General features: G+C 36.9%; 1 protein-coding gene across 3 annotated transcripts in view; it reads left to right on the forward strand.

Moving 5' to 3' along the window:
* The window catches only part of LOC106639863 (neo-calmodulin), a 110533-nt gene that overhangs the window by 30410 nt on the left and 61267 nt on the right, over positions 1-18856 (forward strand). For 2 of the 3 annotated variants that reach the window (XM_089596274.1, XM_089596275.1), the window contains exon 1: positions 18467-18720. The exons of the other annotated variant lie outside the window; for it this stretch is intronic. In XM_089596274.1, coding sequence (XP_089452400.1) covers positions 18634-18720 — 87 coding nt within the window. In that variant the 5' untranslated portion in view covers positions 18467-18633. Of the gene's footprint in view, positions 1-18466; positions 18721-18856 lie in introns of those variants that run through there. 3 annotated transcript variants of the gene reach the window in all.

An 18856-nucleotide genomic window follows, 5' to 3' on the forward strand; every position in this document is an offset into this window, starting at 1 on the left:
TTTCTCAGTATAATTCCACAGCCTTCATGTAAGAGTTATAATGTAATGAATTACAATACATTTAATTTTCAGTGTAGATCAGTGTAATTGTTTATGTGCATAGCTTAGTCATAAAATTCTCTAGTTGGGCTATAATAAAAATTTATAATAAGTAGCTTGGATGTGAAAAATTTTTTCCGATTTCTGTGCTCTTCATGCATTTTCATAACTGTTCAATGATTTGCTATACAATTTTGAACATCAAAATCTGATTGATTTCTTATGAACCCCTTATCGTTATTTCTACTATTGCAACTTTTAAATAAAAATCTTAAACTTTCATTTCGATTAAACCAAAGCGATGTAGTGTTCACTACATTTCAGTGACAAGTGCAGACAGTCAGATTGATGTACATGAAAATTTAACCGAAACATAGATGTTTGTTTTCGTTGTAAAGTATGGAAAATCATCGCTACAGATATCATTAAAAAAACCTTTTTAAAATCAGCAACATACCTTGTAAGAATTACAGACGTATAACTTATACACTACTTTTTATTTAAGAAAAAAACAATCGCTAATGTCAAATTTTAGTTTCTTAAAATACTTTCTTGGCTTCAAAAAAAAACTTGCTTCATCCAGAGCTAGATTTTTTATTCATTGATCATTTTTTAAATCGTCAGCTGCCAACAAGCCTGTAAATCGAGAAAAATCCAATTAAAAGAGTATGTCTTAATACAAATATTTTAGCATCAAAACATCGAACGCGGCAGTCAACTAAATATGTGCAAGCCACAGAGACCTGAAGCTCACATGTGCCTGATCACACATGAATACGCATACGTTTGATCACTGTAACGACTCTAATGTACATACATCAACCAACTTTCTATCTTAATTATCTCATGTACGTATCAACGTACACGACCAACACATTCACAAACAGTACTTCGCTAAGTTCTATACCTTACAAACAATGCGGCCTCGGCTCAATTGTTTTTTTTTTTTTTTTTTTTTCCAATGCGTGCCCTTTTTTATTTTCTGTTTACTCAACCCTGGCCCTTTTTTTGAAAAGAGAATTTTAATTAACAAGAAGAACGCAGGGCTTGACTCGACCCTTGATTCATTATTTTTTACTATAAAGTCGTCTATGGTAGCGTGTATTGCTTTTTTCTGCTTCGGTTGATAAGACTTTTAACTGTGTATTTGTGTTCATATCACAAGCATAATCATTTTTTATTATTATTTTTAATGAAAATGTTTGTTAATTTGAGTTTCCCAGAAATGTTCTCCGAGAACACACTAATAGCACTTTTTACCTCGTTAAATGTATTTTCTTAGTCTCTAACACAAACCAACGAGTGAAGACTTCCAACCCTTGTGAAAATGCATCCTTGACAACAATCGGTTATAGATAGAGACGAGAGGCTGAGAGGGCGAAGGAGGGATATTATAAACGATATCGAGTAAAGTCCCGCGTACGAAAGCTCGGTAATCACCAACCCACAGCAGGAAGCAAAAAAAAATATAATAATTGTGTGGTGCACAAATGTGTACAGTGGCTCCACGGAATGAAAGTTTCAAACGAAACTTTTAATCGCCAGAGCACGAGAGCGAGAAGCCACATGTGTGACGGACCATAACATACGCAGAGAAACCTTTTTTGCCGTAAAAGAAAGAGAAGGGAGGGGCTTTGATAGATACATGGTTGAATCTCGTTCACTCCTATTTTCCTTATTTTTTATTTGTTTCGTCAAGGCCACCCAACTGTACTCGGAAAATATACGCAAAAAATAGCTATTAAAAGAGTATAGTATAAGTTCTACTTGCATCTCGTTTTTCACTTTTTGCTGGCCTTGCAAAAAGTATCATTTCTCCGTTCTTTTGCCATCTAAGTACAAGAATGCATATGTTATTTATTTGAGTGGGTTAGTAGAGGGTAATAAATACAAGTTATACTGAAAGCTCAAGTATACAAATCATATTTCACTTTTAAACTTCTTATTATTAAAATTTCCAAAAAGTCTTAAGCTAACTGTAGGTCAACAAAATTTCGAAAAACGTTTTAACTTTTTTTTATAGCTAACGTTTGAGAATCAACTTAAAAAAGTAATCAAAATGATTTTAAAATTAAGTAATTTTCAATCTAACAAGATGGTATTTACTACTGTCCTATTCAAATCATCTTTAATTGCTTTGTAGTTGAAACTTAATTCGAAGAATAATAATTACTAATCGTGAACAATGACCACAGGTATTGGCATTAGAGCGTGAGTACTTTCATTCAAGAAGTAATTATTTATCATTAAATTTTGATCAATACACAAATAGAAAATATAGATGTACTGAATAACGTAAAAATAATAATTTTTGTTTAAAACTGTTTTTTCATGCTGTTGTGTTACAACTTTTTTGTACCTACCGTTATTTGTTTATTTTTCTTATCAACTGTGATCTCAAAGGTACCTTATACCAACAAATCTAATCTGACGACAGTGACTGCTTATAGTCCGTTGGCATCGTAAATTAACGAGGATTTTGAAATGTACATATTTATGTTCATAGGTGTATGAATGGGTAAGTACCAGTTAATTAAACCGTAAACCCAAATTATTCACTGACTTGATCAGCTAAATTTTCACCTGATAAAATCCATAATTATATTTTTCTAGTCATCAATCTTACTTCGCAAGTACAACAGTCTCTCCAAAACACAATGGAACCACTTTTAACAGCAAATTCAATGACTCCCGCAAATAATGTTCCTATTATGAACTTTTGAATAGCAGCGTTCAGGCTCACGCTAATAACCTATCAATAGATCGGTAGCACTTTTTATGAAAAGTTTCACACCTAGCTCGGTCCTCAAGAGTTCCCATCATGCACAGTGTCTCGCCGAGCTTTCAAGCTCAAGCTCATTTGTTTCCTTTGCAGCGCAATGTAGAATCAATAGACTTGTGTGTAGGCGTTGGTATACTTGTGTTTTCGTAATGATTGTCAGCTTGTTATCATTTCATCGCATGAGAGCGTTAACTTGATTGCCGTACATTGAACTTTCGTTCGTGATTTAAAATTCAATTTCGTTAGGAAAAAAGAGAGGGCAGAAGTACGCCCACTCAGTAGTGACATCAATTGATGTCGGAGCAAGAGATAAGCTTTAGGATGGTTTTGTGAGAACAGCTCAAGAAAAAGATTTTACCGTTACAGAAGATTAATTTAATTGTTAATTTAATGGTAAAAATAGGTGTAATTATAGCAGTGACTGTAATTTCGGAGTGTGTTTTGTTGAAAAAAAATTTGTTAACGTTTTTTCGTATAGCAAAGAAATCCAAGTTTGTTTTGTGTTTTAATTGCTTGTGAAGATTGCATGTATTGAAAATTTTCAAGTAAATGACGTCACGTACGCTTCACCAGAAACAAAAAGCCTACCCTTATTGAGTCATTAGTTGTGAGTACACGCGCTATGCAAGCTATTAATTATGCGATTATGTGCCCTTCATACTTCATATTACCAAACACGTGAACTATTCATCTTACCGTTGGTGGACTTTGTTAAATTCTATAAAAATACTAGGTAGGTACACATTAATTTAATCTTAATCTTAAAAATATGGTACTCGTATTTATAACGCAGCTTCTAGCTACCGACAATAAAACACAATATATTCAAGTAAAAATAAATCCAGCGGTACGTTTGCTATTCGCTATTGTTATCACAAGGCAATCGTTAAGAGAAAAAAAGCAAGCGCTGATGATGAAGGAAGTAGAAAAATGAAAAAAAACGCGAACAATAGGGTCGCGTGTTCGCTGGAATGTATTTTTCACGAGAAATCAGCACACAATGGCCTTTTGTTGCGTACCCTTTTTCTCAGACACCTATTGGATTGAAACTCATATAATCAGAGTATGCACCACTTTACAGATACTCTTACGTGTGTGAAAAAAATTGTAAATCTTACAACATTCGTGATTCTTCAAACGCTTTACTATATCAGCAAAGAGATCCTGACACTGTTTGTATGATAAGTACAAGGTTAAATTGTTTTGTGACAAATTACAGTTTCACAATGTCAAATCCAAATGTGAAAGGACTTGTACAGCGTTATTAAGTCACGATTTGTTTTGAAGCTTAGCGTTTCCATAGACTCATCTATTTTGGTATTGTTGCCGCTCCTTTATCTAGAACCACCCCGGGCGTGAAACCTCGTCATTGTTGTCATCGTAGAGAATAGAAAAGCTCGCCCCAAGCGCCGTTCGTTAGACTCAGTACGAAAATTTATCGTCCACCCAAGGTGACGTGACTGATGTTTGACTATTGTTTGACTCTCTCGTCGTACACGCGTCATCTAATTTAAAAAGTTTTGGGCACACGATGACCATGTGATTTTGTATCTGAATTGCTGACTCGAAAGTCAAATACTTCAATTATTAATAATTGAGTACTTGCTTGGGTATAAATCCATGCTAATTAATAGTTGAAGAAAGCGACTTGAATACAATTAGTACTTTTTGTTATCGATATGAGGCCATTCGTCCACGTGTCTCAAGGCTTCCTTGGCTGTACTTTTTCTTCTCACTTGATTGAAAGTAAGAAAAAAAAGAACATGTACAAGAACCGTGACTGAAAAAGGCGCTCGGGATCTCTTGACGTCACAGAAAGTTCTTTCGCTTCTCGACATTCGAAACGAAGAGCGATACAAGAGAGGAAGAGAGAAATGGAGGATACACCATCTTGCAGGCAATTCCAGCTATCGTCACCGATGAAAAAGAGAGAAATCTTGCTCTTAGACTCCAGGGGTCTTTAATTTTCCAGTGGGTTCACTTGCCTCCTTTATTTTTCATCAGCTCTTTGGCTTCGGCCAAATGACTCGTACGAGTGCACTTTATCGCGAAAGGATGAAGGAAAAAAAGAGGAGGGAGAAAATGAAAGAGACAGAAAATGAAGAGAAAAGTCGATGAGGGTGTACAGAAAACGGACGGTGAGGTTCTCTGTTGAATCGTCATCGATTTTTTGTCCCTTTGGTCGTGAACGAAAGTAGTGATGCGTTGACGAGAAAAGGGAGTCTGCGACCACGTAGTATGTGACAAAAGCTCATGGGTCACGAACAAGTTGTTGCAAGAAATTGTAAGATCCTCATACACTGATGTCTAATGGTAATTTTTTTTTTAAGAGTTGAGAATGAAATACATTTGCCTGAGGGATTTGATGAAACACCTTTAAATATTCATCAGCCACGCGCATCTGTAAAATCTGATATATTTACAGGAGCAATTAAAGGATAGGCTGCGGAAGAAATTCAGAGACTGGAGGCTTCAAGTTCCCCTCTAAGAAACCCCAGCTGCAACAGCAGTGGACGGAAGTATTTCTCGAGCGCGAGCTAATCGGACTAATGTTCAATCTTGAGATGCAGCGAGGGAAGGGGACGAAGTCTTCTGGCTCCAGCTAAATTCGCGACTATCTAATAGACTGGCATTAATGCCGAGTCCAATCAGTGGGTTTCACAATTTTCATCTGACCAACTTTTGCTTGGAGTTTTCGACATTCTGAGGCTGTGGGTTGAACAGTTATTTATTGCAAAACATCAGGAAGATGGTATTTTTGAGAAATAAAAACGTCCTCAAATAGTTTAACTTTGATATTTCAATAGATTGGAGCTTTTTTGAAGTTAGACATAATAACAATAATTATTTATAAAATTAGTACATCAAATTCGGTAAACAAATTTTAATTATATTGGAAGTATGATACATATTAACCAATTCCCATAGTTTTATCCAAACACGTATCTTGAAACCCACTAACTTTCCTCAACAGTATCGCAGTACTGGAAAGTCTAAGTAAATATTTTTTAATGCAAATTCTATTGAGGTATTCACGACTGAATGCTCGTACTATAAACTATTTTTCTGGAAAATATAAATGAACTGCAAGTGTACGAGCTCAAAAATTCTATTACCCAGTTCGTATATGCACACCGAGGAGGTGGACTTGAATCTAGTTTTGCTGGATTAAAAGCTTTCTTCTCTACTATTCAACTTACATGAACGACCACTTGATAAACCACTCATAAATCTTTGACGTAAATAGAAAAACGAAAAATTCACCAAGTAACATCCACTGTATTAAAATACCAAATAAAGCACAGCTCTTTATTTTGTTCAGTATAAAAAACGTCCGCAAAGACTATTCTCGTGATAAAATATACGACAGATATTTGCATTAAACGAGCCAGTTTTCAGGCAAATGTTCACTTAATTGGCGATATTTTTGCCGTACCACACAGGCATATCACATCCCTAGAGCAAGAAAAAATAAGCTTCACGAGCATAATTCGGCAGCAAACTTGCTTCAAAACATTCAAAAGTCACACAATAATACGTCACACAGAATTATCAGCTGTGGTTACGAGCCAAGTGCCCCTCCCTACTTTACGCAAACGCGCGATCGATGCTCGAGAACATTTCCACGTTTTTTCCCTCACTTCAGTACCAGTCGTTCTCTCTATGTAATATTATGAAAATGGCCCATCTCTGCTATAAAGATCAGCTATATTGCTACTAAATCGCTTCCAAGCTTGTCTATAAAAGGAGACGCCGAAAATGAAGGTTTTTCTCATTTGGCCACGCTTGTTAATTTTTCTGGCTTCTTGCAGAATTTTAGTTTAGTCACGAGATTTGTTTTGTAGATGTTGCTCTGTGAGGAACAAAAAATCCCAAGCAGACCACTTGAAAGCTCCTATTGAAGTATTTCCTTTCGCAAACAAAAATACAAAAGTATCTATAAACACTGCTAAAATCACATGGACAGAAAATTTCTGAAAAGTAGGGGAAGAACTTTATTCGCCTTTCGGTCTGCTAACCGAGCTCGAGCAAACAACCCCACGTGCAGGATGACTTTTTAACTAGAGCTCGATAACAATGCTCTTCAAAGTCGGGCTAGTCAGATGAGCGGCAGATATAGAGCCTGAAAGTCGGGACAAAGGGCGTTTTCCAACTCGAGTCCCAAATTTCTACCCCAGCTGCCAGTCCGAGGAGTGAGATAAACTCGAGCCCTCTTCCCTCGTCCGAATAACCTCCCTCTCCTTCGCTGTCCGTCATACCCTCATCTACCGTTTCGTAACTATACTCGCTTAGCATTCGCCCGATAATCTACCAATACTTGCGGCAACTCATCGCTCACCAACCGCAAGCTCTATCCACGCAGTATCTCCTCATCAGTATCTCCTCTGCCTCTGATCTCTCGAGATGCTTGTGCTTCGCTCCTCTGAGATAACTTTTCTCTTTGGATCCCTTGTGTTTTTTCTCCTCCCATTGTTCGACGCTCTCCTTTCTTCGACTTTCCCGCAATTTCGGCCCCGATAGGGAAGAGAGACTGTTGAAAAATCAAAAGGGAGGAAAGAGGGCCAGTTGTGGGTTGGCAGGAGTTCAAATTTACTTGTAGACCCTCGAAGAATTATATGTATACGCCTTCTGCCTTTCGAGGGTCGTCGTTCCCTGTTTCTGGGCACTTGTCTCTCGATCGCTTTACATTTTCACTGCCACACAAGCCGTCATTATGATATAAACTTAGCTTGATACTCTGCTGTTAGCATTGATATTCTTAAAAGTATACTGAAGACATTAAAAAAAAAAAAAATTTACATTCAGATTAATGTTGCCTTTTATATTAGAATTAAATGGAGAAAAATAAAATCCATCATTATCATCTTCCTCAGGTGGTAAACTTACCCTCCAAATGTATTTATCAAGCGTCACAAGCACCCTATTTTTGGATACTTGGAATCAACAAACCGTGTCGAATGACCATGGAAGCAAAACAAACTCGAACCTACATCGCTCTTCAATATCTTTGCTCAAGCAGCCGAAAATATCTCCCCGTACCATCACACCGCAAACTCGCTCGCCGAACTGTATTGAAAACAAGATAAAACAAAATCCGATCTCCCATCAATTTCGTAAAAACGAAGTACGCACTAACGTCCGATCAAACTACATCCTCTTATCACCAGCTCGGGCTCTGTGGAGCTTAAAGAGGAGAGCAAGAATTATTTCTTCTTCGTAATCCGTGACCCGTAAGCTGTGCACCTCGTTACCAGCATTTTCACGTTCAGTGCACTTGCTAATAACAACCATGTGACAATTGCTCCGTGAGTGACCTCCTTGCAAGTAGATATGTGTCCGTATAGATTGAATGCACGAGAGTACAGTCTTAAATAGGGGACAAACTGTGACTTAAACTTAAGATTCTGGAAGAGCATTTCATAAATATCATGAGAGTATTTTAACGCACTCCATTAATCCATGTCCGTTAGTGCTCGTCCAAAATAATTTGCTTGGAAAAGAAATAATGTAGCTTACTATGCTCGCGTGTTCTTGAGTGGTAATAGATAGTTTGAGCAAGACAAAGTTTGTTCTTCCGAAAAGAATTAGAAACAGATTAATTTTTTTTAAGAACAAGAAGTAGCAGACACTTTTGGTAAGACATACTTATTTCAATGCAGTATTAAGTAGTAACAGGCAGTTTTAGTAAGACAAACTTTTTGTCTTGTTAGGGAAGTGTAGTAAAAGACAGTTTAATTATCTTCTGGTAAAAACAGATGTAGATGATATATAAGTACTGGTAAATTTCTCCTTATAAAGATAAGTAGTAACAGACAGGTTGGATAAGACATTTTTAATACATAAATGTATAGCATGTTGATATTAACATTGTATAACAGCTCTACAGCCAATGGTGGTAATAAGCTTTTAAGATGTTATTACATTGTTGATTTACGAATGACTCTGAACCATCAATTTTTCTAAAATAGTTTACTTCTACCAGGTGGCTGTCAGTAAAGATTGAAGCAGTTTTTAATATCGTACATCCATTTGACTCTTTATAAAAGAATTTTTGACATTAATGATTCATTTTATAAGTGAAGAAAAATATACTGAGATTCACAGTGTTAATAAAATAATGTATTTTTAAGTTACGTAATGAACTTTCTCGCAATCTGCTTTAGCTGGTTTGGGTAGTGGTTACAAATAACAGGTACCAATCTCTGGTCTTCGGTTCTCTTTTATATTAATGCACTCACGTGACTCATTAAAAAGAAAAACCCTCTCAAGCACATTCTGAAGCCTCCACAAGAGCCCACCCAACTTGGTATACACGCGCTAAAAAGACGCACCCACGTAGTATCGACTTATCGCTAGACAAGTGTAAACAACGTGCATCTCGCCCCTCCCCCTCTCGAATATTTACGAACTTGTTCATGTACATCGCACACATGCAAGGGACCAAACGTTCCACTGGGTAGTGGCGTTACAGCCCGTATATGAGTACATCGCATGAGCCGTATGCGAATGTGTGGGTGCATGCCGCCAGAGCCCTGGCGCCGTTCTAGTTCGGTATCCGTAAGTAGGACGTGAACCTGAGCAAGACTCCATGTGGGTGGTGTACGAACGACCCACTGCTGGGACTCTGTACTTATTGAGCTCTCTGTGATTGGAGTACGCAAAGTGATGTGTGCTAGCGGGGTGCCAAATCCTATTCGTAGATAGTCGGACGGTGTTAGTTTGGAGAAATAAAGTTTTTTTTTTTTTTTTTTTTCTTTTTCAAATTTTTTGCTTGTTTTTACATCATAGTAAACAAGTAGAGATTTTTTCTGTTGGTATTTACGATCCGAGGCCGGCAGATGGGCTCTATAAGTCAGGGTATGCGTTTTTTTGCTTTGCAGCTCGCTGCGAAATTGAAATGGCTGTGCGAAGGGAAAAAAGCGCAGCAAAGCGAAATAACGCGTGACGTAGGACAGATCTGATTTTGAAGAGAACGAAGTTAATTTTTTGTGCGGGATGGATTTACTCCGTGGTAGACAGATAGCGGTGATTGCGTTGGGACGCTCGAAGTGAAACGCATTTTGGAATTTTTTCGTTGGGATTTTGGGTGTGTGTGTGTGTTGTTGGGACTTGACATAATTGTACTTGAGGAATGAAATGTGCGTCACCATCTACTATTACTAATGTGTTATAAAAATTATAAGTCAAAACATATATAAAGCCAGTGATTTGTGAAACTCCGATTTTTTTGTGGCAAAGTGAAAAAAAAAAAATCTCCATTATGATTTTACCCAGTAATATTATTTTGAAACTTTTTTTTAGGTAATAGCTGAAGTTGGATTTTTGAATTTTTGATGAGAGAATTTCCTCTTTCGGATACTATTAGATTTCTGAATCTCAAACCACCGTGCTAGGAAAGCAATCAGATCTGAGGACACGCGTATTTCATTACACTTCTCATCCTTCCATATTAAAGAGCCATACGTGTGTACCCCTCTTTGCAAACGCATATTTTTCTTGTAACATTTAAAATTAAACAAATTTCTGAGGCGTCTTCACTACCATAACATTTAAAAAAGGTAAAAACCATTAAACGAGTCCGTAGGTTAATAAAATCGAGCTAACATCGGACCCACAGCGTTGGTGGTCAGAAATCTCATTCAAACCTCGGAATTCGATTAATAAAATGGTTGAGGCAAAAGCTCGTGCAAGTATCGGTTTCCAAGCTCCATTGTACGACCAATTCATCGTCTTTGACTGCATATGGTGCTTGTGTGCAATACATTCATCGAACAAAATGAATGCAAGCTCTGAAAATTACGAAAACATAAAGCTTTTACATTGCTCGTACACGCATACACTAAGCGTCGATACGTAATCGTCGATATCTAGCTCGATCATTATAGACTTACGCACTTCCCGTGAATTTTAGGCAGTACCTCGTAAAAATCAACTCAGGTTATTTGGCAGCAATCTTCTAAGCCTCATCCTTCCAAACATTTAAGAAAAGGTGAAAAGCTTTACTGCACGCAACATAAATGTCCCATTCATACTAGTCAAAGAAAATGGCAAATAGCTTAGAGGTGGGGTCGATTATGGCGTCGACGGGAGCACCATCGGAGTAGCTTAATAGCCTAATTTTACGGCAGTTAGGCAATCCTGTTTCCTCATTGAGGGACTTTCCCATCCATTCGCAGCTCTCCACGTAGTCTGTCTCTGTGCACGCGTTAGCGAGTGCTCGCCGAAGTGATAATATTATTCGCTCGTCGACGCGTTCTCGTGTGGTGACCAGCCGAACTCTGCTTGATCCTTTAATGGACTTGGCTGCGCTGCACTACATCCGTCTCTCACTTACACGTTAATACACTTCACGCACCTGACGATTTCGCACCAGCCACATTCCTCAATGTCTCTGTTATGGTGAGTGCGTGTTTGTTTTCGTTATTCACGATGGTTCATTGCGAGACAAAATTCTCGCTTGTTGTGATGCTTTTGATTTATCGATCGTTGGATTTATTGGTCCACTGAGTGGCATGAGTGATTTATTCGGAAAGGATGTAGATGGATGGAGATCGTTTGGTCACTTAAACATGTGCTTGGTGTCAGGAGTCGTGGAAAAATGATGGTCTGACCGTATATTGATTTTTACTACTGATTACTGAGTTTTTCGCACCTTTGCTTGTTGTAACCTTTATTTTCAATTTAAGAGATCTTCTTTTTCATCTATTTGTACTCAAAAACAGAAAAAATGCAGGTTTCATCATTTACTACATTTAACGTTTAATCGTCTGAAAACATATGTTGTCTACCTACGCATCTCATGTCGATTACGTCTGTCTGATAAATGATTGATATTACTAATGATTAAAAATTTTTATTTGACATAATATTTATTGCATCACTTTAGAATTCCTTATTCGTATTTGTTTCAATATGCATGTCATATATGACTGCTCACATTAGATAATGGAGTTGTTTTAATTCATCAGTATATTATAGATTTTTAATCAGAATTATTTTCTGTTACGTATACTTCTAGTTGACTTTAATCATTGTGGTTTACATTTTGTTGTCGTCAGACTGCTACAAAAACATTGAGAAGCTTTAATAGTTTAAAGATTGCTGGTCTGACCAAATACTACTTATACTACTGATAAAAAGTTGTATAAGCCATTATGGCTAAAGTGCTCCAAATAAATTTTGTTATTTTTTATACATTTACGAAAATAATTGCTCTCGTAAAAGAGTATCCTACACAAATGTGAAAATCAGTGGTAAAAGTAATATTGAGTCAGACGTGCATTAGTACGAGTACGTGAGGGATTTTTCATAAATATTTATATTTAAAATTTATCATTTGCTCAAATACTGTAATTTATAACAATTTTAACTAGTAGTAAAAGTTGATTAAGTGCATCTAGATATTACAATTTTTTATCCTTGAACAAACGATGTGCAATGCAAAATTACATTTAAAAAAATAAGTTGAATAAGCTACTGATTTAAAATAAGTGTTATTTTTGTAGTGAACCATATTATATAATTTCAGTGGAAAAGCTATAAGTATCATATGTTGGGCAAAAAAATATAGCTCTAGTCTGAAATAAAATAATATTTTGGAAATCATACTTCTGTTGCCACTGGTTTGTGATTTATTAAAAAAATTTACTCAAAACACGATAACAATCTGGTATTAACATTCCATGATTGTAATGATATTTTTGTTTCACCCATTCATCGTTTATTTTTAATTGATCTTCTAAAAAAGTACTGAAATATCAAAATTACTTCTGAAATTAATTGATATAAAATTCCCAATTCGTGATGAAAATTTTCTCGTTTTTCTATGGAATATGTATACATCTATAGAAGCGTCACTTTTATGTGAATTAACAGAAACGGAATTCCAACAGTTGTTTTTAATTTGTATCAAAAAATTTTTTAAACACTTACAGGCTTCCGATACAACTTATACTTTCATGAAACCCAACCCTAAACAAACTTTCCGTCCCTGACATGAAACCACTGGGATCGCATTTCCATCGCTGAGGAACAGACACTAAAAAAGTCTTTTGTTTAGTAACCCTTCGCTTACCCAATTAGTGTAAAGTTTTTCATCCCATACTCATTAATCTAGGGGAAAAAACCAGAAAACCTTTAACGTGACTTATATGTCAACGACAAAGTAAAATCTCCAGCTTTCACAAAAGAATAAAAAGTTACACTGCCTCTCTTGTTTTCTTTGTAAAAGAGCTGCAGAGTCTATCGTAATAGATTCGAGAGCGGATAAAAAGAATAACGTAGCTAATGTTTGCTGCGCGTATTGGTGTGCACGTGCATACATACGTACAACGTGTTTCAAGGGTGAAGAGTGAAAACTGAGAAAAAAATATTTTAAAAAACACTAAAACACTGTAGCAAAAGACTCAAATGCCTTGCCAGCTTATCGTTCAAGCCAAGCATTAAAAAAGTACACGCGGAAGAACAGTAAAAATCCACTCTCAGGCAAACGTACAGAAAAAGAGAACGAGTGGAATAGGGGGACGCTCTCATTGAATGCTCATCTATATCACATCCACGAGCGTGACTGGAGGCCGTTAACCCATAAGGGGCACACGCGAGGTCAATATCGCTAGCCTACTGGCTTTATTTTGCAAAGAACCTGCGCGTACAACGCGTATGGGTACAGCTTTTAGAAGCAAGTGCGTGATAGAATTCTCGTCATTTTGACGACCGCGATTTAGTTACTTCTTTGTGCAAAAAAAGACTTTGGACTTACCTTTTGGACCGTACTAGCGGTGATTCACTTGGCAAGCATGGTGTGAAAAATTTTCGCAATTGTGACTTTCAGTGCGAGCTTTACGTCTAAGACGCACTGGATTAGGCTTGTCTGATCACATGTAGATCTTACTACTAGTAAAAATTTTGTAGATCATGGCATTTCTAATTTTTTAAAGTCTAATTTTTTTTCAATTTTTGCATACGTTAGCTAGTAAATATATTATGTAAACTAAGATTGTCTCTGTATAAAGTCATTCTTTGATCGGTTAAGAACCTTAAAAAACATTGGAATATGTATGAGTCTAATTTAAATGTATAGCTAGTAATTAAAGAATTTCGTTCATTGATACATTAATAGCTTACATTTTACTTGTCTGACTAAATATTGGTTGTACTACTGATTTAAATATTATTTACTTACACCATATGACGTTGATAAGGAAAAGGTTAATTATCAGATTATAGGTTTGAAAATGTGACTATGGAGATGATTACCAAAGTTTTTTTTAATTATAAATACATGGACTCTTGAATTAATGTTATTTTCTTTGACGTGAATGACAATTTTTTCAATACTGTATTTACCATTTTTATCGCTTGACTACTTGAAATTCTTCATGAAGCTGTGGATAGATACGTTTGATAGTTTTAAGTGCACAAGTCTGACCAAAAATTGATTCTTCTACTGGTTTAAAAATTACGTACATCATGATGCATCAGATAGTTTACGAGCGTGATCAGCAAGTGTTTTGAAATGTTTTTTTACTCTAGTAAAAACTTTTACCACTCAAGTTTAGTAACCGAGTATTTTTTGATTTATATTGATTTATAAATACTGATGCCCTTTAACAAAAGTTGTAGTCTTGTATATTTACGTTTCGACATTTAACATTGTATTTTACTTTGCTGTCATTTAATTTCTAAAACTTTGAAAAATTAAAATATAAGATCCTTTGTACTAGATTATATCGTACTTTTTTGTGTACACTATTTACAAAGAGATTCTGCTGTTATAATGTCATGTGTATTTGGCAGTGATAATACGTGTCACCAAAGTTTGGTTTTCCACACAACAATAATTTATTCTTCAAATATTACGTCATTGAAAGCCTGGGAATGAGTACGGACTGACATTGACTAACTGAACAAATCTAATAAAAAAATTGTACTAACGACTACCGTACGGAACATGGCTCAAAGTTGTAAACAAGGGTGACTATGCAAACAGAGCGAACTTGGTCGAAGATGGGGAGGAAGAAAGGAATCTTTATGACCGCGTAACGCGCGATCGATTTTCACATCGGTTGACATCGCGCAGTTTATATTCCCATACTAATGTAGCTGCTACACTTAGGAGCTTACCTAAAATAACTAGTCGGTTTTATACGTAGGTATTACATTTTTTAAGTGTTTCAAAACATGAAACTTTTTGTGTGGACATTAGTACCTACTCTCATTTTGCAATCGTATTTTTAATTCGGTGTGGGATGCGTTTTGATGGCGGGGAAAGCAGTGTTTATCGAACCAGTTGGGTGATGAAAAATTCCTTCAAAGTTAAGTTGAACTATTGGAAAATTCATATTCGATTTTCAGTCATTTTAACGAGCTAGGAAGAAAGTTACAACGAGCTCGTGGGAGTTTGAAAAAGTTGGTGCTATTGTAATGAGATTTACGGTAACGATAATTCACCAACGGTATCATCTAAACTTTTGGAGTGCATTTACAGTTTTAACGAAGTGGACCTGCTTCAGTGAAGTTCATAATAAACTACGTGCACCTCGCTTTACCACGGACGAGTGTAAAAGAAACAAGTAAAGCAAAACGCCACAAATGATATGTCCTTACTTAAGAGAAAAATATTGGGATTCAATACAAGAAGAAAAATAGCGAGGAATAAAGGTTTGATTATATTCTGCTCTCCCAAAAAAATACTGAGCTCGTAATCCAATATTGTATCTCAGCCTCAGAGGAATTTCCGCTCTTGTATTCATAACGGCTCGAGCGACTTGGTAATATAATAATCTTCAGTCATCGGCAGTAGGACCTTTTTAACTAGAAAATTTCAATGATTGTTTGATCACGAAAAATTGTGTCCCAAACAGTGACCACGTTAGGGAAAATTACATATTGAGTTTCGTAAAAAATCCTCGGTCGATTCACATAGTTGTGCGTGAGGCTGACTTAACTTTATCTTCAAATGTCGAGTATTTCAGTAACCTATGGAACAATTTATTTAGCAGAAAAAGGTACCCACCTCCCGGCCGAACAATACCCAGATTATTATCCCCAAACTCGCACTGGACTGCTTTCATCGGGTAAATCGTCCGGCTTGATGAAAGCTGCTGTAGCACGGCGTACAGGAGAACGGGGCAGTAGATTAGCATATCGACCGGTCGAGCAAACGCCCGTGCCTGAGAATGAAAAAACACCGGTAGTCTGAGGTATTCAAATTTTTTCATTTTCCACGAAAAATATAGAATGGAATTTTCTTTAATCTGATACTGGATAATGGGGTTTTGACGTTTGTTAAACACTAGGTCAAAATGTCTCGATTATTTGTGATTTATAAAAAAATATAACTACATCAAGGATGTTTAATTACGTCATCGTCACCACGAATCTGATGACCATTTAACAATCAGCACTAGTTGGGTAGAAAAAATAATTTTCAGCAATTGAATGATGATGAGATAGTCGCGAAAAAATGACAAGAAGATGCCAAGCCGAGATCCCACGATTTCGTAATCAGATTTCTCTCCAATAGTCGCCTTGGATACCAGCCAGCTCGTATTCAAGCCTTTTTCTTTATCGGTAATCGACTTGCAACTAATTCGAAAAAAAATAGTCTCGTTTATGTGAGGTCTGTATGGATATAGGCAAAACTATTTTGTTTTAGTATACGATAAATTGCGTACACGATCAAATTTGGTGCCATGTCTAATGAACAGCAACAAGACATTTTTCAGTTATTTGAAATGAAAATTAACACAAAGAATATTTTTCTTCGCTTCCCGGTGCGTTGTTACAAACAGTCATTACTGGTTGAGCCAAAATCATTAAAAAATAACTAAGTATATACGTATCCTACTTCTATGGTATAGTCAGTCAATTTTTCATTAACAATTTGAAACTGTTTGATTAAGACCCCCAAGTTTCTTCGAACAAAAAATCGTTAACACGCCCACCAAGCCATCTGGTAGTAAAAAATAAATAAAAATTTTATTTTGACCATTACTTGTGCCATGAAACTAGGAGTCTTATCGTACGTACGAAGAGCAACGGTCGTTAGTGCTTCCACAGCTCGCGTAGTGTAAAACTGGGCGGGGTCACCAGCACTCCCTCTATCACTTTCTTCCGAAATTCAAGCGTAGATAGAAGACCCGTTCTCTCAAAGTGCAATCTTAAGGCTTGTTCTTGTAGGGTGGGTGTGAATCTTACTTTGGGGAAAGCGTTGGCTGCTGAAACTCAATTAAGAAACATAGGGGAGGAAGTGTTGCAGTGACAGGTTCTGCTCGTATATTTTTCTTGTGTTCTACAGTCTTCTGTACTCGAGAACGGAGCAGAGGAGAATCCAAAGTTCCACGAGTTCAGAGTTTTTAGGTGTGAAAAACAAGTTTTCAAAACTTTTTTGCGGATACTGTCAAACAGTTGAGGTGGCTTCAAGTTTGATGTAGTACATGACATTGATTTTTGTTTTTATTCTTTACAAATAAAAGGCAAAAAATATCAACAACAGACTTATCTTAATTGTGACAGTAAAAAGATTTTCGGGTGAATGATTTTTTTTTCTTTTTAATCTCGAAGTACCGTCTATTTTTCAAGAATTTTATAAATCGTGATTCAAAGCATACTTATAATTGTCTATTAATAGGTTAATCTAATGCACTTGCCATTTCTGTAAGAGCATCAGAAACGCTTTAGCCAATCGTTAGTTATTTAAGTTTTTTTTTTTTAAATGACTTTTGTTTTAAGAAATAAAGAGAGAGGGAGAGAGTGCTTGAGAGTGGGATGAAAAAGGAAAGTAATATTCCAGTTCATGGAGTGCAAATTAGTGTCATCAGGAGATCATAAACGAGTCCCTGCCTTGCGAGTTTTGCTCATTTAGCTGCAGCTTGTTATCTCTTAAATGACAAGGTGCCGCGTGTTTCTTCCTCACTCTCATTCACTTTCACCGCCAAGAAGCTTTGGCACCAAAACCTTTAAATTTTATGCGAGATATTTGTATTCCAGACCACTTTATTACCATCGCTCTAAGCTGCTGATGGAAGATCTCTACAATAAAGCCGTTTAGTAACAATAACACAAATGTAACCTCTCAGAAGCTCATTTTGTTGCCTACCGTAAAATTTTAATTTTTTTTTTTTTTTTTTTTTTTTTTCACCACAAAAAATTGTTTAAACAAGTTTTTTCTAAAAATAAAAAAAAAAAACCAATCATCCCTTCCCCACTGAAAAAAGTCACAAATGGAAACATCATGAAACCCCAACTCACGAGCACAAGGTCCTCAGCTCGATAAGAGACATTATAAAAGCCGAAAAAAACCAAGCACCAGACCTTTTTCTCTTCACAGATAGTCCCAGAAAAACATGAATATCCGGCCGTCGTCCCAGACACGAGTGACGACGTAGCTAAGGTAAAGCTCCAGAACTTCGAACGGCCTCCACGCAAAGGAGCACGCGATCGTATCTGCGCTCAGGGAAGAAAGGAGCCTTCACGTTTGTCGACGCACACGCGGTCCGTAGTCCCGAGCGTAGCTCAAAGTCCGCTCGGACGCGTTGGACAGAAAAGAAGGTAGAGTGTCGAGAGGCCACGAAGGAGGAGGAGGAGGAGGAGGAAGTTCGGGCGTGAGCCGAGTGCAGGAGCGGTCGGGCAATACGGCTGGGAGCCGGGCGAACGGTCACTGCACGGTCAACAGGACCCGTAGGAAGCGGCGAAGGCCGTTTGTCAGAGCCTCCAGGGTCAGCTTGAAGCTGCTTCTCTTGATACTCTAGTTCGCGAGTGCGGGAGTTGTACGTTCCATAACCAACAGCAAATAATCAGGAGGCGCAAACATGGCGTTCGCCGCTGCGAGGATGATACTCAAGGATAAGAGGAGGAAGCCGAGTAAGGAGGACTTTGCGCCCCGCAACAGGAGCAAGGTAACGCCTGCCTGTACACACTTTGTATGATTCTCGTACCCGCGTCAATATTACGTGTTTTTATGATTTATACACTTATTTAGATATATGTATATACATATACATATCTAGACATCATACAGGTAACTTTGCGCTG

Source organism: Copidosoma floridanum, unplaced genomic scaffold (assembly GCF_036245765.1).
Source record: "Copidosoma floridanum isolate Cflo_tuat_1 unplaced genomic scaffold, Cflo_Japanese_pri ptg000030l, whole genome shotgun sequence".
Lineage (NCBI taxonomy): Eukaryota > Metazoa > Arthropoda > Insecta > Hymenoptera > Encyrtidae > Copidosoma > Copidosoma floridanum.